The sequence below is a fragment of the Ictalurus punctatus genome, chromosome 11 (assembly GCF_001660625.3).
Source record: "Ictalurus punctatus breed USDA103 chromosome 11, Coco_2.0, whole genome shotgun sequence".
Taxonomy (NCBI): domain Eukaryota; kingdom Metazoa; phylum Chordata; class Actinopteri; order Siluriformes; family Ictaluridae; genus Ictalurus; species Ictalurus punctatus.
In genome coordinates this window covers 21679883-21699956 of record NC_030426.2, presented here as the reverse complement: position 1 = coordinate 21699956, position 20074 = coordinate 21679883, and the positions used below count along the sequence as shown (strand labels likewise).

General features: G+C 41.2%; 1 protein-coding gene across 1 annotated transcript in view; it reads left to right on the top strand.

Annotated features, from left to right (window-relative positions):
• nos1apa (nitric oxide synthase 1 (neuronal) adaptor protein a) overlaps window positions 1–20074 on the top strand; it is a 132485-nt gene that overhangs the window by 107358 nt on the left and 5053 nt on the right. Inside the window, exon 8 of the mRNA XM_053683487.1 lies at window positions 13851–14012. Within this exon, the coding sequence (XP_053539462.1) occupies window positions 13851–14012 (162 nt within the window). The remainder of the gene's footprint in view (window positions 1–13850; window positions 14013–20074) is intronic.

Sequence of the window (20074 nt, the reverse complement as noted above, 5' to 3'; positions counted from 1 at the left end):
CAAAAAGTCGTATCTTACACATTCCACACAGTGACTATGACATTCTCGGCCCGGTGAATAGCCAACACACTAACAAAGATATCTGACCTTTTGTTCCTAGGTTCCTTTGTTTTCACACTTCAGGCAAGGATAGATATGAGCTGCATATCAAAGGACAGGGAAATTATTCAAAGCCGATACTGACCTAACTCCATCGTAATGGATCAGAGTGGCATTTCACTTTAATGGGACTTCAGGGACACTCTGTGCCTTTTCAACAGCTTTTTAAATCTTTGAGTGCTATGTAAATGACCGATACGGTTAGTGATTTTAAGATGTTTGCTGGTTATTTTAATCAAATACTGCCCCTTCCTTCAGTGTCCCGGTTAAAGCCACACCCTTAAAACGTACTGGATGTTAGAGTTAGAGGTGGAGCTCTCTGAATCCCAACTGGTTGGATGTTGATAGACCATGTTGTTGCCCCCCCCCCAAGCCCCCCGACCTGAAGAGACAGGAGTTTCTCTTCTGAGCTGGAATGTCAAGAGCTTTCCAAGTATTATAATCGCTGACCGCAACTTTAATATCAGATGCACCTGGTGTTACTCTGTTTTATCCCCCAAGCAGTAAATGGTTTTTGATTTCACAGATGTTCATCACCATCATTACAATGTCCTTTTTTTTCTGCTGCTGTGGAAGCAGAACTGAAATGTAAACCCAGCGCTTTTAGCCAGTTTTGAGGGAACCCGCACCGATTAGCGGTGATATTGTGGTATTAGAGAGAAAAGTACTGTGTTGGGAAGCCATCTGGGGACATGGTGAAGACAAAAAGAATAACTAAACAGATTACAGGAGGAGTGGCTGAGAAATGGCAGAGAAATTCTTTACATGCTACAGTAACAGCAGCAATGCGATCTGTATTAGATATGCGGTCGATATTAGTTTCCATTCACATTTACCGTTAAAAAAAAAAAGAGAGAGAAAGAAAAGAGAGGAAGAAAATCCTATTGCTTTTATGCAAAAAAAAAAAGAAGACGAAGAAAGAAAAACCTAAGGATGATGTAATATGATACACCGTCAGGTCCATAAATATTTGGACACTGACGAAGTTGTTATTTTATATTATTTTGTCTATAACAGTATATTGGAGTTTGAAATAAATCATAAATATTGTATATTAAATTGCAGACTTTCAGCTTTAATTTGAGGATATTTAAGGAACCAAAGTACTTGAGTGTTTTGTATACTCTGCATTAATCATGTATGTATATTAGCACATGCACTAGGGGCCATGCACATCTTTATCCCGTTCTGTGTGTGTGTATATGTATATGTGTATATATATATATATATATATATATATATATATATATATATATATATATATATATATATATATATATATATATATATAATCATGAATGAGTATATTTTATTAGATATCCTTTATTTATGGTAATATATGTGATAATACAAGAGAAATCTATGACTTTGTCAAAAGACCTGTTCTGTGAAGCTCAATTTTTTTAAAACAGATCATCAGTGGTTCTTGGGATAGTTTGAGGTTCTGTCCTTTCTAAATGGGGTTAGCCAAACAGGTTTCTGTATTATATAAGATATACTCTATGGGCGGTGTATAGTGTCTGTGATTTAAGTCGACTAAGTTTATGCACATGCATGTTGATTTCTGAGGTGTGCCGTTCAGGTGATTCAAACGACCTGCCGGAGGTGTCGTTCACACCTCCGAGGTTCCGAGTACAGGCATCTGCCCTTAAACACAAATACTTTAAGCCTGATTTAAAAAAAAAAAAAAATGAAGGATAGAAAATGCAGACTGAAGAAGGAAGGAAAGGGGAAATGTAAGACAACACCACATCAACATGCAAAGGTCAATTCAAAAATGAAAATGATAAAAGACAAATGCAATGATGTACGAATGAACAGATGGCAAGCATTGAAATAAGCATCTAACCGGAGTCTAGTATATATACCAATGTATTGCAGTCCTAGTTGTATTATCGCATTAATCACTAAAAATGCAGCTTAATTTAACAATAAGGCTTCCAACTAGAATATTCGCCAGCTTATAGAATACCACTTGATCCTATTTTGCATTTTATTTGCACACAGCTCCACCACGCAGGTGCAACTCTCGGGCAAGTACAAAAGCAATGTTGCTCTTAGGAAAATCTTGAACCAAAAAGATTGTATTTGAAATTTAGGAAAAAATTTCAATCTTTATTACAAATAATTTCAGTGTTTGATTGAGTGACACAATCATAATAAACCATTGTATGTAAATATTTCCTGAGATATCGGTTCATTTTATAACTCGTACGTACACTTCCACAGCTGTATAACTGGATTAGCTGGCCAGATGTAGTTTGTAATGCCAGGGCAGCTCACGGTATCCTGAGTGAGGGTTCCTGTGGAACAGAAAGCATCATGCTATTTTGGTTATCGTCAGCAGTGCAGGGAGTCTCGGTCACCTAAAAACCACCCCACCTTCAGCACATCAGTTCCTCTCGGCCTCGCCATTGTTTTCACTTCAGCACAAAGCCGAAATGGAAAAGCTTCCCGTGCCCTCGTGTTTCCGTCCTGCTCTGGTGAAGCCTGGCAGCTGCTGATCAGGCACACAGAGGGCGGTGTAATCACACAGTGACAGAGCCATCTTGTTCTCGGCCCCCACCCAGTTACGCATCAGTGTCACCATATGGACATCTGTACAGAAAGACTGATGGTTAGAGTAACTCTGCCAAGGACACATAAAAACTAATCTGTACTAAATATACAGTTTTGGTTGAGGCAGTCACGTGTTTAGACATTAAAGCCACAGCAGAGGGGCAGTGCATCAGGGAGGGAGGCTTTTAGTGAGCTGTGAAAGTCGTCAGTGATGTCTTTCGGGGTTTTTTTCTTGCTACAGTACACACAGCCGTTTAGACCAGGAGAAAGGACACATGCTGTGTTCATTCAGTGGAAAGCTGCTCTTATGTTGGCTTTTCAAGGCGAAAGCATGTGCTTTCTTCTTGGACCTGTTTTATTGGCGCTTTATACCACAGCGCTGTTGAATTCTCCGTTCTGATTGTTCAGAAGGTGTTGATGAGTTTTCTATAACGGCAGCAGTTCAATGCACAGGTCTGTAGTAACAGACTAGTTCTAATACATTATTGTTTCTATAGTAACAACTAATTCACAGAGACATGTACGGTGGGCGTTATACACAATCTAAGGCTAATTAAATATATATATATTTGTATATGTGTATATATGTATATATATATATATATATATATATATCATTTTTTAATAGTGCTGTTTAACAACAATATCTCTATAATCTCTAATATTTAAGTATTTATGTCTAATTTATTTATTCATTTACGTATGATTCATTGACGTGATTCATATTCAAGTTATACATTTTCATGTGATTCATTTACGTATGATTCATTTACATGTGATTCATTTACTAATTTGCTTCTCTTTAAATCCAGTTTTCGACTGTGATATTACAAAGGTCTTTCCAGATTATTACTTGCTACACTGTATGAGATAACCCCAGTAAAATTGCCTGAATTCTAGAAAATAATTTGTTCAGCATGTTAGGTTTAAATCCTCTAAAAACAGATTTAAGTATTTAAGAAAAATATATATAGGCACTGATATGGGGAAATTTTCCGTAAGATTTATTTATCGTGTATTTATCATTTATGGACGGTGTCTCCAGTGGCAGAATTTTTTAACCGTAAGCGGGGGTTTACGCCATGGGGAAGTCTTCAGGACAGTTTGCTCTTTCCAGATTCTCAGTAATGACACGACATGAAAGCTGCATTTTTTTTTTATGCTTATTAAAAAGCGAGGCCAGTGAGTCAACACCTGTTTATCAATAGCTGTTAAGTGATGTACAGAAACGAACTTGTCTTGCAAACCTTCCACATCATGCAGTAAGTATAAATGGATAAAAAAGTACAATATGTACACTATGGTCAGTGTTGGAACACCGCTGTAATAAGAGAGAAATAAAGCACTCCTGGACATTCTGTTATTGGAAAAGAATGAACTTTATGGTAATAACAGTAACTTCAATCCAATTGTATTTGTATAGCGCTTTTGACAATGGACACTGTTTCAAAGCAGCTTTACAGAAGTATATAAACACAGGATAGAGATTTTAAGCGTGTGGATTTATCCCTATTGAGCGAGCCGGTGGAGACGGTGGTGAGGAAAAACTCCCTAAGATGTTAAGAGGAAGAAACCTTGAGAGGAACCAGACTCAGAAGGGAACCCGTCCTCATCTGGGTAACAATAGTGTGAACGTAAAGGGAAGTTCATTATGGTTTAATATGAAGTCTGTTTGCTGAACTAGTCCACTTCACATCAGGCTGTATCACACCACCCAGTCATTGATAATTTACCTAGAACAGCACTCCCTAACACTAATGTTTTATTCTTTACATAACATTATAGTAAATTACACTGTGAGGTCATCAACCCATCTGAATGGAGCAATAATGTAATGGAACTGAGGTTTTAGATCATTTGCACCTCTACAGCCACAGATACAATACACACATGCATCTTACATCTTAGTTCAATTAACATCACAGTCTCTTTTGTTTAAGGATTTATTTCACCTGGCTTTTTTTTTTCGTGCCACCTGACAGAGTTCAGGGTGAAGGACGGAGTTCATTACACACTCGTTTGTGTGAAGTTCGCCAAATCTGCTTATTTCACAGGCCGCGAGCAGCACCGATGAAGCTGCACCGAATCGATGGTGGCCGTAACGATAGCTGACAGGCAGAGGCCGAGCTCGGTCTCTTAGCAGATAGAGAGAACATAAGCCCAGATAAATCTAAGCAGGCGAGAGGACACAATGGAAGCGGTTGTAACAGAAGTAAGACATAAAAGCTGGACATGCTTAAAGGACTTTGTTATGGCACGTGCCTCACAATCCCTCAATATTTACTCCCCTTTTTATGTACTGTCGTTTTTTTGATGTATTGTAGGGTAGTAACTACGCTCCATCAAAACGCTAACTCGCTCACATAAAACTCCGAAGTATTACTGTACCATTTAGTTCATGGTTGTTTCTTACTTCATTTTTTTTTAATCATCTGTTTCTTTAGTTCAGCTAAAAATCTCTTTCTGTAATATTTATCTCTTTCTCCAAAGTAAAAATATCCTGCAGACATTTCGGGCTTCATTAAACCCTTAAGCCCGGGGGAAACGAGACGGCGAAAGTGAAGCCTAGAGCCAAAGCCTCTGTTTAATGCATGAATTAGTGAGTAATTTAGATTCTGAACTAGCGGCATGGAGTCTGAGCGGCCTGATGGACCTCGACATATTGTATCTCATTAGCCTCTGTCCACGAACGATCATGCCATCATTTATACCAGCCACAGGTACCTGTTACTAATCCATAAATACGCCTCACATCAGCTTAGCATCCTGTCAAGACACCTAGGGACTACTACACACACACACACAGTTTTAATCACTTTAAATATTCTCTGTGGATGTCAAAGGGATTCGGATATTAATCAGCCTATAAAATTTTGTTGTTTCTTTTTTTTCTCTTTAATTACCCACACTAATGTTTTGTATATTTATTTATATTTCATAACATTTATAATGTACAGCATTTGGTATATATTTTTCCTTTTTAATGAATGTCTAACGCCGTTGTAAAAACAATAAGCATCCTATTTTTTAGAGGGAAAACCAGGGGCGCTGATACGGCGTAGGGTGTATTTATTTTTTATTAATCGCATGTTACGGCCTTCACAAACCCCCGATGTCGAACAACTGAACATCTATGACAGATTATAGAATAATATTTTAGACATGAAAAATCAGATTTTCCTTCATCTAATACAGTTCTGGAGACTTCCAGAATCTCCACCAAGAAGCACTGAAGTAGCTCTAATAATAGTAATAATAATAATAATAATAATAAAAAACTTTATTTTATAAAGCGTCTTTAAAAGCGGCTTCTCAAAGCGCTGTACACAAACTAAGCAGTACACAGAAAAATAAACCATATAAAAGTTAATAAGAACAACAACAACGTTAATAATAATAATTAGAAAATAATAATAAAAATGATATCAGCAGTCAAATGCAAGTTTAAAAAAGTGTGTCTTGAGTAGAGCTTTAAAAACGCCAAAAGTCTGAGCTTCCCTGAGTTCAGGAGGAAGAGAGTTCCAAAGTGAAGGAGCGTAGACAGAGAAAGCCCTGTCACCCGTAGATTTTAGGCGGGTTTGTGGAACAGTTAACAAATCGCACCGTGAGGAGCGCAGTCTGCGATTTGGGGTGTAAGGGATTAATAAACCAGATATGTAATGCGGAGCCAAGCCATGTAGTGCCTTGTATGTCAACATCATGATCTTAAAATGGGCACGGAGCCTGACCGGGAGCCAGTGTAAGGACTCCGAAACAGGAGTAATATGTTCACATGTCCTGGTTCCCGTCAGGATCCTGGCGGCAGAGTTTTGAACGTATTGCAATTTGTTAATTGTGGATTGAGAAACTCCGGCTAAATCGGCGCTACGGTAATCCAGCCGAGTGACAACATATTAATTAATCAGCGTTTCAGCCACAGAGAAGTTTAGCATTGGGCGCAGTCTAGCTATATTTCTGAGGTGAAAAACGGATACCTTCACAGTGCTCTGAACAAAAAAAATCAAATGTGAGGCTGGGGTCAAAAATGACTCCAAAGGTTCCTCATGTTAGTCTCTAGAACAGAGCCATGAACAAACAGAGACAGTGGAGCAGCTTTGCGAATTTGATGACGGGAGCCTATAAGCATAACTTCGGTTTTCCCGCTGTTCGGGCACAGAAAGTTATTGTTCATCCATGTTTTTATCTCAGAAATACAATCAGAACGTAAACAAACAGCAAGGTTTTCACCAGATTTTGAGTGAATGTAGATTTGGGTATCGTCAGCATAAAAGTGATGATGGAGGCCGATCGCGATCGCAGCAGATGCCCAAGTGGAGATAGATAAATATTGACGAGTAGAGGGCCTAAATCTGAACCCTGAGGAACACCAGTGAGCACAGAGCTAGTGTCAGACCTGTAGCCACCCATAGAAATAAACTAAGAACGGTCAGTAAAATAGGATTTAAACCAGTTTAAAACTGTCCCAGACACACCAAAACACTTTCAAGGCAGGAAACTAAAAGATAAGGATGCAGCGAAATGAAAATTCTTGGCCGAAGGAGAAACCGAATATAATGAAACACTTGTCCGAAGGCCGAATACCGAACACGTTTTTTCCATTTATTTTACCATTTTTTTCACCACTGCATAAATTAAATAGTCAGAATGGGCTTTTTACTAACTTGTCTTGCTTTTCAAAGGAAAAAAATCAATTACAAAAACTACAATTTCAAAATATTTATTTAACACTGAACATTTTTTTTCATTCCAACAGGCATCGGCTACCAACAAGGCACAATATAACTTTAAATAAATAAATGAGTAAAATTAAAATATTTTGATGCGGTCATCTTCGAGCCCCCCTCGAATAGCCGATGTTAGGACTGTAACTGACTGCTGAAAGAATGGAACACTCTGTAGGCTACGACTAAAAAGTGCATTGACGAGCGCAGGAAATGGTTCTGTTGGGTTCTATAGGGCTGATTATATTGGGGATATGTACCGCTCGCGTCCCTGTACACCTCGCCGAGTATTAGAGTAGATATAGTATAGTTAGATACGTTGTTAATGTTAAGTTCCCTTAAATAAATACGTCTTTACCTGCTACCGTACTCTACTCCCTTACGTCTCGCGACGTGACAGAATACTCCAGAACAGAAACAAAACAAATGCACGTGTCCACAGTAAACAATGTCACGGTTGTCAACATCCGAAGAGCATGCGCTCGGTGGCCACACGTGCACGTAGCTCGTGCATGCGCGCGCCCGGTGCATCCCTAGTAAAAGACCATGATCAACAGTATCGAAAGCAGCTCTAAGATCAAGAAGAATAAGAATGGATGTAGCGCCAGAATCAGACGCCATCAACAAGTCATTGGTAACTTTGACCAACGCCGTTTCAGTACTGTGAAATTTTACGAAAACCTGACTGAAGTATTTTTGCCAAGAACGGAAGATCACGGTGTGATGTGCGCTGTAAAAACAGTGTGATATCACCGTTCTGTAGTCCTGCAGTAGAGCTCTACACCACGTTCCTCCAGTCTGTCAGTGAACACGTGTATCTCAGTGGTCAGTGCCATCCATCTTGGTTTAGTCATATGTCTCATTCTGCAGTGTCTCTGAATGACTGAGGACAGGACAGGCTAAGGACAAGCTTCTCGGCTTAATGACGGTGCTCCAACAAAGCGGTTATCTCTCTCCCTGCTCCCCATTTCTATCTGCTCATCTGTCTTCTCTGTCTCGTAGCCTGTGTTTTGCTGGAGGCCAGTCAGCAGCTACGGATTCTTATACTTTCCTCCCATGAGTACAAGATGACAAAAAAAATCAGTGTAAAGCCACACCCGCTGACCTACACACTCCATCCCCTCTCCTGGCCCATTACGCAGCAGAGCTTAAATCTTCTTCTATGTGCCGTTTCATGGCTCATGTGGGATCAGGAATCGTTTCAAAATGTTCAATTTACCGTATAGACCTTCTTCTTTTTTTCCCCACACACACAGCTGGGAAAATCTGATTGATGTATTTTAGTGTCCACACTGCAAATTATAAGTTAAATACATTTGTAAAAAGGTAAAAAAAAATTAGCTACTTAGCCAGCACTCAACACGAGGGTTTGGTGTTAGATGAGGTTTAACGTGAGGGTTTGGTGTTAGATGATGTTTAACGCGAGGGTTTGGTGTTGGATGATGTCTAACATGAGGGTTTGGTGTTGGATGATGTCTAACATGAGGGTTTGCTGTTTAGATGATGTTTAACGCGAGGGTTTGGTGTTAGATGATGTCTAACGTGAGGGTTTGGTGTTAGATGAGGTTTAACGTGAGGGTTTGGTGTTAGATGATGTTTAACGTGAGGGTTTGGTGTTGGATGATGTCTAACGTGAGGGTTTGGTGTTGGATGATGTCTAATGTGAGGGTTTGGTGTTAGATGAGGTTTAACGCGAGGGTTTGGTGTTAGATGATGTCTAATGTGAGGGTTTGGTGTTGGATGATGTCTAACGTGAGGGTTTGGTGTTGGATGATGTTTAACACGAGGGTTTGGTGTTAGATGATGTTTAACGCGAGGGTTTGGTGTTGGATGAGGTTTAACGTGAGGGTTTGGTGTTGGATGAGGTTTAATGTGAGGGTTTGGTGTTAGATGATGTTTAACACGAGGGTTTGGTGTTAGATGATGTTTAACACGAGGATTTGGTGTTAGATGATGTTTAACACGAGGGTTTGGTGTTAGATGATGTTTAACACGAGGATTTGGTGTTAGATGATGTTTAACACGAGGATTTGGTGTTAGATGAGGTTTAGTACGAGGATTTGGTGTTAGATGAGGTTTAACACGAGGATTTGGTCCAGTCATGGCTCTGAATGTGTTTGGCGTCGACAGCAGTGACAAAAACTAAAACGCTTTTACACAGACAGAAAACACATCAGCTTGTCATTTGCTTCAGGCTCAGGTATTTATGCACCTTCCCTGTGGTTTTTATCCGTGGTACGTTTGACATTAAGAAACGTCGTGTACCAAAGATGAAATGTGCGTGTGACAAACTTTAAAGTCGGGCGAGGAGGAGGCGGAGGAAACCGGCTGTACGTAAGCAGACGTTTAATAATGAACAAACCGTAAACATAACACATACTTAAAACGCACGTGCATGTCTCTCTCTCTCTCTCTCTCTCTCTCTCTCTCTCTCTCTCTCTCTCTCTCTCTCTCTCTCTCTCTGGTGCTTCCAGCCTCTCTCTCTCTCTCGCTCTCTCTCTCTCTCTCTCTCTCTCTCTCTCTCTCTCTCTCTCTGGTGCTTACAGCCTCTCCCTTCTCTCTCTCTCTCTCTCTCTCTCTCTCTCTCTCTCTCTCGCTCTCTCTCTCTCTCTCTCTCTCTCTCTCTCTCTCTCTCTCTCTCTCTCTCTCTCTCTCTCTGGTGCTTACAGCCTCTCCCTTCTCTCTCTCTCTCTCTCTCTCTCTCTCTCTCTCTCTCTCTCTCTCTCTCTCTCCCAGTGATTAGCCAAATCAGTGCCAGTTGTGCGTCCCTACAACCTGGCTTCTCCCTCCTCCTTGTCACAGCATGTAACCATGAAATATGGACTGTAATGGAATATGTAATCAAATCCGGCAGGCCAAACCCAATTGCCAAATTGAAATAAGAAATAAGAAGATTGGATTCCTGATTGAAGCGCAGCGTCTTCTCCAGCAATCAATGTCTTAGGCCTGAATGCTCAAGTCTGTACTCAGGATCAATTCTGGGCTCAGTTAGTTGAGGAACTCATCATGTGTCTCGTCTCCGTGGCGCAAGTCAAAAGTGCTAATGCGAGAAGCGTCACTATGAAACAAAACATAATCCCGACAAACCGTCTTGTATATATCTGTGAACTAATGATTAATGGTTAAGCATTAAAAGGTAACAGTTGTTATAATTCAGTCGTTAGTTACTTACCTGGCCATTGTTTTTATTTTTGCTTTTTTTTTTTTTTTTTATAGTCGTACCCGATGATTTCAATTTGTAGTGGTATAAAAGTCGTATAATGTATTCAATCTGTCTGTCTTTCTGCTTTTGCGTGACGGTGATCAGTGGTTCCGATGAAGCCTTTCGTTCACTTGTAGCCTGTATATGAATCATTTCTTCTGTTACCTGGAAGGCAACTCTAGGAGAACAAGTGATACACATTCTCGGAGTTGAGAAGCAAAGAACATGACTGCTTGAACGTGTGAGGTGATGAGCTTGCCTTTCCTCACCTTCCTCGCCTCACAAGTTCAATCAGTCATGTTCTTTGCTTCTCAACTCCGAGGATGTGTATCACTCGTGCTCCTGATTTCACACAACATGAAGCACAGAGGCCACGAACGCAGGTAGCACAGAGAGTGTGTAAAAGTGGTAACGGATCTAAATCAATGAGTAATGTTTAAATCAAGGTGATTCAGTACATCCCTTCAAGGTGATTCGCAGCTGTCCACACAGCGTTTTCCTTTCAGACGGGCTAATTTTCTCCGTGAGCAGTTCTTGGCCGCGCTCTGGCCGTGGCTCTGAAAGTCACAGACTCGAGAAGTCGACTGTAGGAGCAGGTGGTGTTTACAATGCGCCGTTCTCCAGGGCTGCCCGAATAAAACAGCTGTTGTGTTGTGTGTCATCACGAAAAGGAAGAAAAATAGGCTGGCCTCATCAGCATGCTTCTCCAGCCCCTGGCTTGGCCTGTGTTTTCCTCACCTGCATTAGTCCTATGAGGAGTATGAGGAATGACACTGAGTCTGCAGAATCGTAGCTTTTAGCAACATGTTCCAGCAGGAGGAAAAGATGAACGTGTGTGTGTGTGTGTGTTTATATGAGAGAGTTACACCTTGAAATGAAGAGTCATCCATCATGTTTGCAGACGCATGTGACGTTTCTCTAATAGAAAGCTCTGCATAAGTAGCCTGGCTGTCATTTTGAGATGCTACTTTGTTGTTGTTGTTGTTGTTGTTGTTGTTCTGAGGCCAGGTATTTAGTCTGTAAGATTTATAAGGCTGGAGATGTGTGGGTGGTGTTTATAAGATTTCTAGAAAACAGAATCCAGCGTACTTAACATCGCTTAGCCATTAGCGTTTGAAAGTATGATGCGCTATTGTACCAGTCATCAATCTCTGACGGTTAGTTTTCCCGCTTTTATAAGCGATGCATTACGTTGCCGTCCTTGCTCGTGTCGGGATTTTCTGCTCATCGGAGTCTTTTTTTGTTCATCGTGTGGCACAGACAGCCCAGCACGTAAAAGTACACATCCGACTCCTGCCATTACTTTAGGCTCTGCTCAGCACCAGAAACCTAAAAGCACTCCTTTAATAGCCGTCGCCGTGTGTCCTGTTGCACACCTGCGGCGTTTCATGCTACAACATTCCTAGCTGTAATAAGGCTGACGCGACCGAGGCGCTTTGCGGAAGCCATTTTGAAACGGAGATTTTTGAGACAGTAACAGAGAGCTTCCAGTGTAGTGTTTTAATGACTGAATGCACGTCTATACACTCTGTCCAGCATGCTGTCAGTGCTGTTTATCTCCACACTGCTTTAATCACTCAGCCACCGCAGCTGCATGGGTTCTGAACAATCTTCTTTTTCAAGAGTCACATGTTATTACATTGTGTGCTATTTTTGTTGCTTGATATGATCCATTGCAAAAACATGTGATTAATATCTGATTGATATCTGTTAGTATGGCTAGGAGATATTACGATATAATGATCAATATCGTGGTATGTTACATCACAGAGCGTTTTTCAGAGGTAACGTGGGTAGTGTTAGGACTTTTCTAACACTTTTATATCATCGGTACTTTTATAACGCGCACTGACGCCGCTGTCATTGCCAGGTTGACTTTCCCTCCATTTCGTGTAACGTGGTTAATATTAGTTGGGCACGGGGGCACGTTTGCCTCGCACTTCTGGGGTTGGGGGTTTAAAACCCGCCTCCACCCTGTGTACGCAGAATTTGCATGGTCTCCCTGTGCTTCGGGGGTTTCCTCCAGGTACTCCGGTTTCCTCCCCAGTCCAAAAATATGCGTTGTAGGCTGATTGGCTTGTCCGTAGTGTGTGAATGTGTGTGCGATAGTGCCTTGCGATGGGTTGGCTCCCATACAGAAAATGGATGGATGGGAAATATTAACTATATAACTGCATTAACTATGACAGGCTTTTTAAATGCACTACTGTTTTCCTGGCACTTTTGATAGAGGGCCTAAATATCAAGATACATATTGTGTACCAAGATATTATATTTTGCCATATTGCATATCTATCTGACGATCTGTCAGGCTGTCTGTCTGACGAACAAAACAGTATGTCGTTCTGCATGTGTACATCTGTCCTGTCTATCAGTCGGTCTGTCTGTCTGCCTATTGAGATATATTTGTCTGTCTGCCTACTGTCTGTTGATTGATCTGTCTGTCTCTCTGTCTGTCGATCAATTGATCTGTCTGTCTATCTGTCTGTCTATTGATTGGACTGTCTGTCTGTCTGTCCGTCGATTGCTCTGTCTGTGTGTCTATCGATTGATCTGTCTGTCTATCTGTCTGTCTATCAATTGATCTGTCTGTCTGTCTATGGATTGATTTGTCTGTCTGCCTATCAATTTCTCTGTCTGTCTATCGATTGATCTGTCTGTCTGTCTATCAATTTCTGTCTTTCTATCGATTGATCTGTCTGTCTGCCTATCAATTTCTCTGTCTGTCTGTCGATTGATCTGTCTGTCTATCTGTCCACCTGTCTGTCTGCCTTATATACAGCTATGGTACCATGCAGGTTCTGTAGCTAAAGAAATGACATGATTTCGCAAGTACCATGTCATCCACGACTGATGTGAATGATGGACAAGATTCCAAGCTCAAAGCAGTTGACACTCCTTTGTGAGAGAACTCTTACATGACACTCCAGAAGTAGAGAGTGTCTCTGTTTTAAATTGGGGAAAATGTGTGTGTTAAGAATTTTGACCAGTCACCCAAGAGGAGTTCTATTGAAGAATGGCATCTTTGAGCTGTAAGGGTGCTTTAAATGCAGCATCTTTAGCATGACTCAGATGTCACAGTGTGAGGTAGCTCAACAGGTTTAAGAGGAGGTTAAGAGGTGCGCAGGGTGACTGCTATGTCCATGGATCTGTAAATGATATGAAATTCAGTGTATATTTGCTGGAAGTGGCTCACATCCGGTCCTGACCAGCATCTCTCTCTCTCTCTCTCTCTCTCTCTCTCTCGTGCTCGCTTTCCTGTATTGCAGCTTTGTGAAGATGCCTCCATCCTGCTGGCTTCTCCAAAGATGCTGCTTCCATCGTGCAGCGAGTTGGCAGCCAACACGCCGCTCTCCATGCACCACCAGCTCCAACTCCTCCAGCAGCAGCTCAGCCAGCAGCAGCAGCAGACCCAAGTGGCTGTAGCTCAGGTACGAGACGTCCCTACAAACAGGCCGATATTCTGCACGACGAGTGGTATGATTGTAGTTATTAAATGAACCGATAGTGGTTTTTACTGGGTTGTATGTGTGTAATCGTTTGGAAAATGACATCTACTTTACTTGAAAACATCTGACATGCAGGCTTTTGAGATTTGGAATTCTGGTAGAGATGGCTACATCCATCTGCCCAGGAACATCAGCAGTTAGTAATGTAGAATATTAGCTTTGACGTGAGCTATCAAAGAGTGTCATTTGCAGCTCTTCATTTGTTCGTGTGTGTATTTATCCTTTGGGAAAATCCAAGATGAAAAGATGATGGGACTTTTTCTAGGTTCAGAGTTGCTCTTTGTGCATGTATGAGCATAAAAGAAAAAACTTTAGAAGAATCTGTTCATAATTCTCTTGAATGGAAACTACAGGAGCACGTAGTCCTGGTTAACCCACGCTTATTATACATGTCTTATACTTTTCCTCAGTGTCGCTGACTTCAGTAGTGACACCGGAGCGATCTGATTGAGGATGCTGTTCAGCGTATCGTATTCCTGCTCACATCTCGTATGTTGACTTTGTTATGCAGCAAGGTGACATTTCATAAGCAGCTCGTAATGAGACTTTCTAAAACAATCTGCTAACAGAATAACCTTCGTTACACGAGAGAACTAATTATTTGTTCTTTAACACTCAATCAAAAACATTCACCTTTGTCCACATGAAATTACTCACGCCGTTACACCAGAGAGGGCTTTTCTTTTTCAATTAGACTTCATCGAGATAGAAAAACGGTCTTTTAGCCTGTGTGTTCGATCATTTAACCTGCACTAGATTAGTAGACAGCTGCAGCATTCCTTCTAGACATGGCCAGACTACCAGATCAGAAGATCAGCTCTGTGTAAATCACACTGCTGAGAACAAAGGACACAACATGCACTAAAATAGTGGAGGCGTTCTGAGCTCTGGATTAATATGTCGAGTAGAATGAAAACACTTTGATAAACACCATTCATAGCGCTGTGCTATTGTTTATACACTATATAGCATCGTTTAAGAAGGATTCTCGAATCTGTCGTAGGTGTTAATACATTTTTCATAACAGCAGCTCTGACAAAACTGCCAGCTGCGAGGTTTATATTAATGTGCTCAATCTAAAACATTGTTTCTACACTTGCACAGGGATCGTATGGCAAACGCTCCAATATAAATACATTTACAGAACATGTGTAATCCTTGATATGGTGAGAAGATTTTTCTAAGGAGGCATTTGTTTAACAGTTATATAAGGAGTCTCCAGTCTTAATTTCTTATATCTGTTAGAACGTAAGTAGATACGTTTCCATCCAAGGATTTATTTGCGGACAAAGGATTAGCGCATTGAAACGTTTACAGATACAGCTAATATGTCACGATCTCCCCTGCAGATGTCGCTGCGGCGCGCAACGTCCACAGAGAGCCGGAGGGCTCGCACATGCACAAACCAGAGCAAGCACATGCTCGTGGATTACGTAGGGACTATGGGGACGTTGTTTACAATGGACACGTGCAGTTGTTTTGGTTTCTGTTCTGTCTCCTGCTTGTTTAGTCATTGGTTAGTTTTCGAGGGTGTGTATTAATTGGTTCAGCTGTTTACTTTCAGGTTTGATTGTGTGTTACTTAAGCGCCTCGTGTTGCTGCGCACTTCGTGCAGTTTTGAATGATAGACGGCAAGTGTACGTGAGCTACCTGGATGCTAGCGGTCGTGTTTTCGTGCCATGTGTTTGTTCCATGCTTTGAACCTAGTGTCATGGTTAGTACCTCGATTATAGCTTTTCCAGTTTAGACCGCGAGCCCTGTTTGTTAAGTTCTGGTTGTAAATATAGACATTCATCTGCAATTGCTTCCGCGTCAAGTCTCGATTCGTAACATAATGAAATTTTTATTTTTTATGAAGATGTGTCTATGTAATCTTTTTTTTCATTTAACTTTAACTTTGGAAACAGTTTTTGTCAGGAAAAATGGCAATTACGCAAAAAAAAAAAAAAAGAATTGATCCATTCGTCTGGGAAGAATAGGGATGTGCCTGCTATCCAGCACATCATAAACCTGTGGGCAATTTCATTGGCCTCTGCTACATTACGCAGCCTGATATAACGCCGCATTCGTTTGTCTTTAATAGCTGTGCACACAGTATATACACATCGATGGATGGTCGTTTTACTAACCCCAAACGTTCCCTCCAGTACTCTGCGCAGGTTGCCAGCTTGAACAGGCAAATGATAATCCACTTTCGGGTCAGAACCGGTGGTCGGTGACAACCTGCGATGGGTGCAACATCAGGACCAATTAATTGGCACAACTTCTCAGATGTGGGCTGTGACATACTAAAATGTTGCAGCCAGAGACTTTCTGTGAAGTGTCTCTCCACCACTATCTCCCAGAAAACCCTATCGTGTAGTCTCTCTCAGACCCATGGGTTTATTCACACAAGGGCAGTTACTTGGATGTCGGATCAGATCAGAATATCTTCTGATAATCTGTACAATTGCAATTATTTGTGAAAATAAGCTGACCAATTTCAATTAATCGTCTCAATTTAAATGTCTTAATTGTCTCCATTTGACAAAGATTTGTGGACACGCAGTACACAGTTAGCGATATACACAACATTATGTATGGAAATGGCTCAAGGACAGATTTCTTTTGCGATACACCGAAACTTATGCAACAATTTGTTGTTTTTTTTTTAAGGATGATGATGTCACACATGCCATTTTATCAGAAAGATGCTAATTGGATGGAAACAGGCGGTAGACAGCAAATTTCGCAAACCTTTTTTTTTTTAACGCACGGTTAGCGATAATGTCACGTGGAGGCTGAGACGGAAGCAAGTGCAGGTATGGCAGTATAATCAAACAACACATCCAAAGGATAACGCAGAAGACAATAATCATGGGCAGGCAGAGGTCAGGCGATCAGGCAAACAGCACAAACAGGACTAGGCAAAGAGATGAAGTCATAAACATAAGCAAAGTCAAATCTCCAGAATAAACAGACACAGAATCGAGGCTTGGTAAACAACAGAGGTACACGGCAACTGAGTATATACTGTACAAAGAGTGAATGCATTGAAAGTCTTTTTAAACTGTGGTTGTGATTGTGCTGTGAATCGGATGCAGGAGTGCGTGCGTAATTAGTATGAAGGTGAGTGTTCTGGGAATTGCCGTCCATGACGGCCATGTTTGTAGGCCGCGGTGCAGGATGAGAAATGTAGTCACTGGGTTGATGTGATATGACGGATAACATGAACTAACGGACGTTTCACAGCATTAAATGCAACTATAAAAGGATTTTTTTTAAAGTACAGGGTCATGTTCCTTAATAAATAACAAATATGTGCCAGCATCGTAAAAAAGAAAGAAAACACTTCGGAATATGCCGGTATTAGAAAATAATGCACTTCTGGGTGGTACAGTAACTCCACTTCACGTCAGTTCACATCACACTGCACCCCGGTTGATTGTTTTCCTAAAACAGCACACCCCTAAGTGTTTCACTCTTTACATAATTTTGAGGAAAAATGGTCAGTTTTAATGTTATATTTTTAAAAATGTAATGCGTCTCATAGTTTGATCGGAATAAGAGACACGCTTTGAATACTCTGGTATATAAATGAATGTATGAATTCGAATATATCCTCTGAAGAATGTCCTCATTTGTCGTTGTGCAGTGCCGAGCGTTCATAGCGCAGAACCAGAACTAAACCATTTGCATCGTGGTCATCTTTTTTTCTGTTTTTACTCATCAGCTTTATCTTGTTGTTCTTAAACTGACGTGATGCCGTGTATACTCGCACTCTGTGCTGTATCATCAATCTCTCTGGATCCCCCCGCTTTAGGATTAAGCCTTCTATATTCCATTAAGAACAGACAGACTCTCTGATAGTACTCGCCATTGGTCATGACAGCAGATAGATTAACCTCCTATCAGTGCATCTTATCGTTAGGACGCCAGAAGGACACCACTGCATAATCAGCCAGTATGGCTAGAGAGGTGTTTCCTATTACAGATGCTTACTACAGAAACCTTTTTAAATAATGGCTCTTGGCAGTGTGCTAGAGATTTGCCTTCACAGGTTAGAAGTTTAAGGTCAATAAATTTGAATCGTATGCCATACAGGAGCGATGAGTGCATGGATGGACATAACGACAGCGTGAAATTTGTGGGTCCTGAAATTTTTGAGCATGAAATGAACAAATAGCTGTTCATGGATCAGTAAAACCTGGCCACGTGTCGGTCGCATTGCCTTGCGCTTATGGATGTGGCCTTGTTCAAAATCAGCACCTAAAAAACGTAGCACTGTTTGCGTTTACTCTTCTCCACCTGTACACTGTAATGATTTATAATCCCATTATCCGGTGTCCCCCGGAAGAGGACGGGATTTCTTTTGAGTGTGGTTCCTCTGAAGGTTCCGACACCCCCCCACAACCCCACCCCACGTCGTCTCAGGACGTGAGAAGTCTTTTTCCTTGCCTCTGTCACCTCTGGCTTGCTCATTAAGGATCTAAATTTACATCCAGTTAGTAAAACTAACAGTATGTATATTTACATACGGTTCGCCTCACACCTCCAGGGTCGGGGGTTCGATTCCCACCGTGGCCCTGTGTGTGCGGAGTGCTGTGGGGGTTTCCTCTGGGTACTCCGGTTTCCTCCCCCAGTCCAAATACATGCATGGTAGGCTGATTGGCGTGCCCAACGTGTCCGTAGTGTATGAATGGGTGTGTGAATGTATATGTGATTGTGCCCTGCGATGGATTGGCACCCTGTCCAGGGTGTACCCCGCCTTGTGCCCCATGCTCCCTGGGATAGGCTCCAGGTTCCCTTTGGTCCTGCAAAGGATAAGCGGTATAGAAGATGGATGGATGGATGGATGGATGGATGGATGGATGGATGGATATTTACATACTGTACCTCTTTCAAGTCATAAAATACGAGTTCTTGTCAATGTCATATTCCACCTCTCAGTTGAACATAACAGCTTAGTTTTTTTTTTTTCCTCAGCTTTGGATCTCAAGTATATCAAGCATTATGTTTATAATAAGACTTTTTTTTGAAAAGCCATAGGAGAGAACTTACTGATTTGCCACTTAAGACCATGCACTCAATTATGACTCAATAAATTCAAGTGGGCTATTCATTAAACCTGCCTCAGAAATGATCAAACGGCACTGCAGACAATGCCTCGGAGAGTGATTCTGTCAGGTCTACAGCAAACTAAGGGGCCGTTTCCACGCCTGGAAACGCAAACTTTTGAAAACGAGTTTCAGAGTGCAAGTTTTTGAAAACGTTGCCGTTATCGTCTCCGTGTAAACGTACAAAAACGAGAATCTGTGAAAACGATGACGTCATGCGCACGCGTATGGCACGTTCGATCTATAGGCATACGTGCGAGTACTTCAAAACTACAGGACTGCGTTTGTGCCGCTCAAGATTTTGAGTCTATTGACGCTTCTCCAGCAACGAGTGGATTTACTGCATCACTGCTACGACCAGCGGAGACGCATTTGTTACATACGCCACATTATTAACCCACATCTACGCCAACGTAGGGTACTCAAAGGCTTATTATTATCTTTGTAATTGTCTGTTTTGGAGTATATCTGTGCCATTTTATTGCTAATAAAATCTAGGAAGCAGACTGTCCGGCAGCGTCTCACTATTTGCACTATTTTTCAGTATTTAAAAATGAGCAAGGTTTGTTAACAGAATCCTGACCTGGAACACAAGAAAAGACAGGAAAAACCCATTTCCACAATGAAAAAACCTTTATGCACATTTCATATTACGTTCGGGACGTCTCAGCATTTATTACCCAAGAAAAATAAGCCAAATCTACACTTGACAAGCACGAGTTTTCACAATTCTTTAGGACAATGAATGAAGTCTAACTATCGAGATTGTAAGTAACTGGAGACAGAACGTTTGTTTGTACTCCACGTAGATCATAAACCATTGAAATGGTTTGAGAAATGTAAACATTATTGTGCTTTTTACCCAGAAAAACCACAGCGCCCATGTTC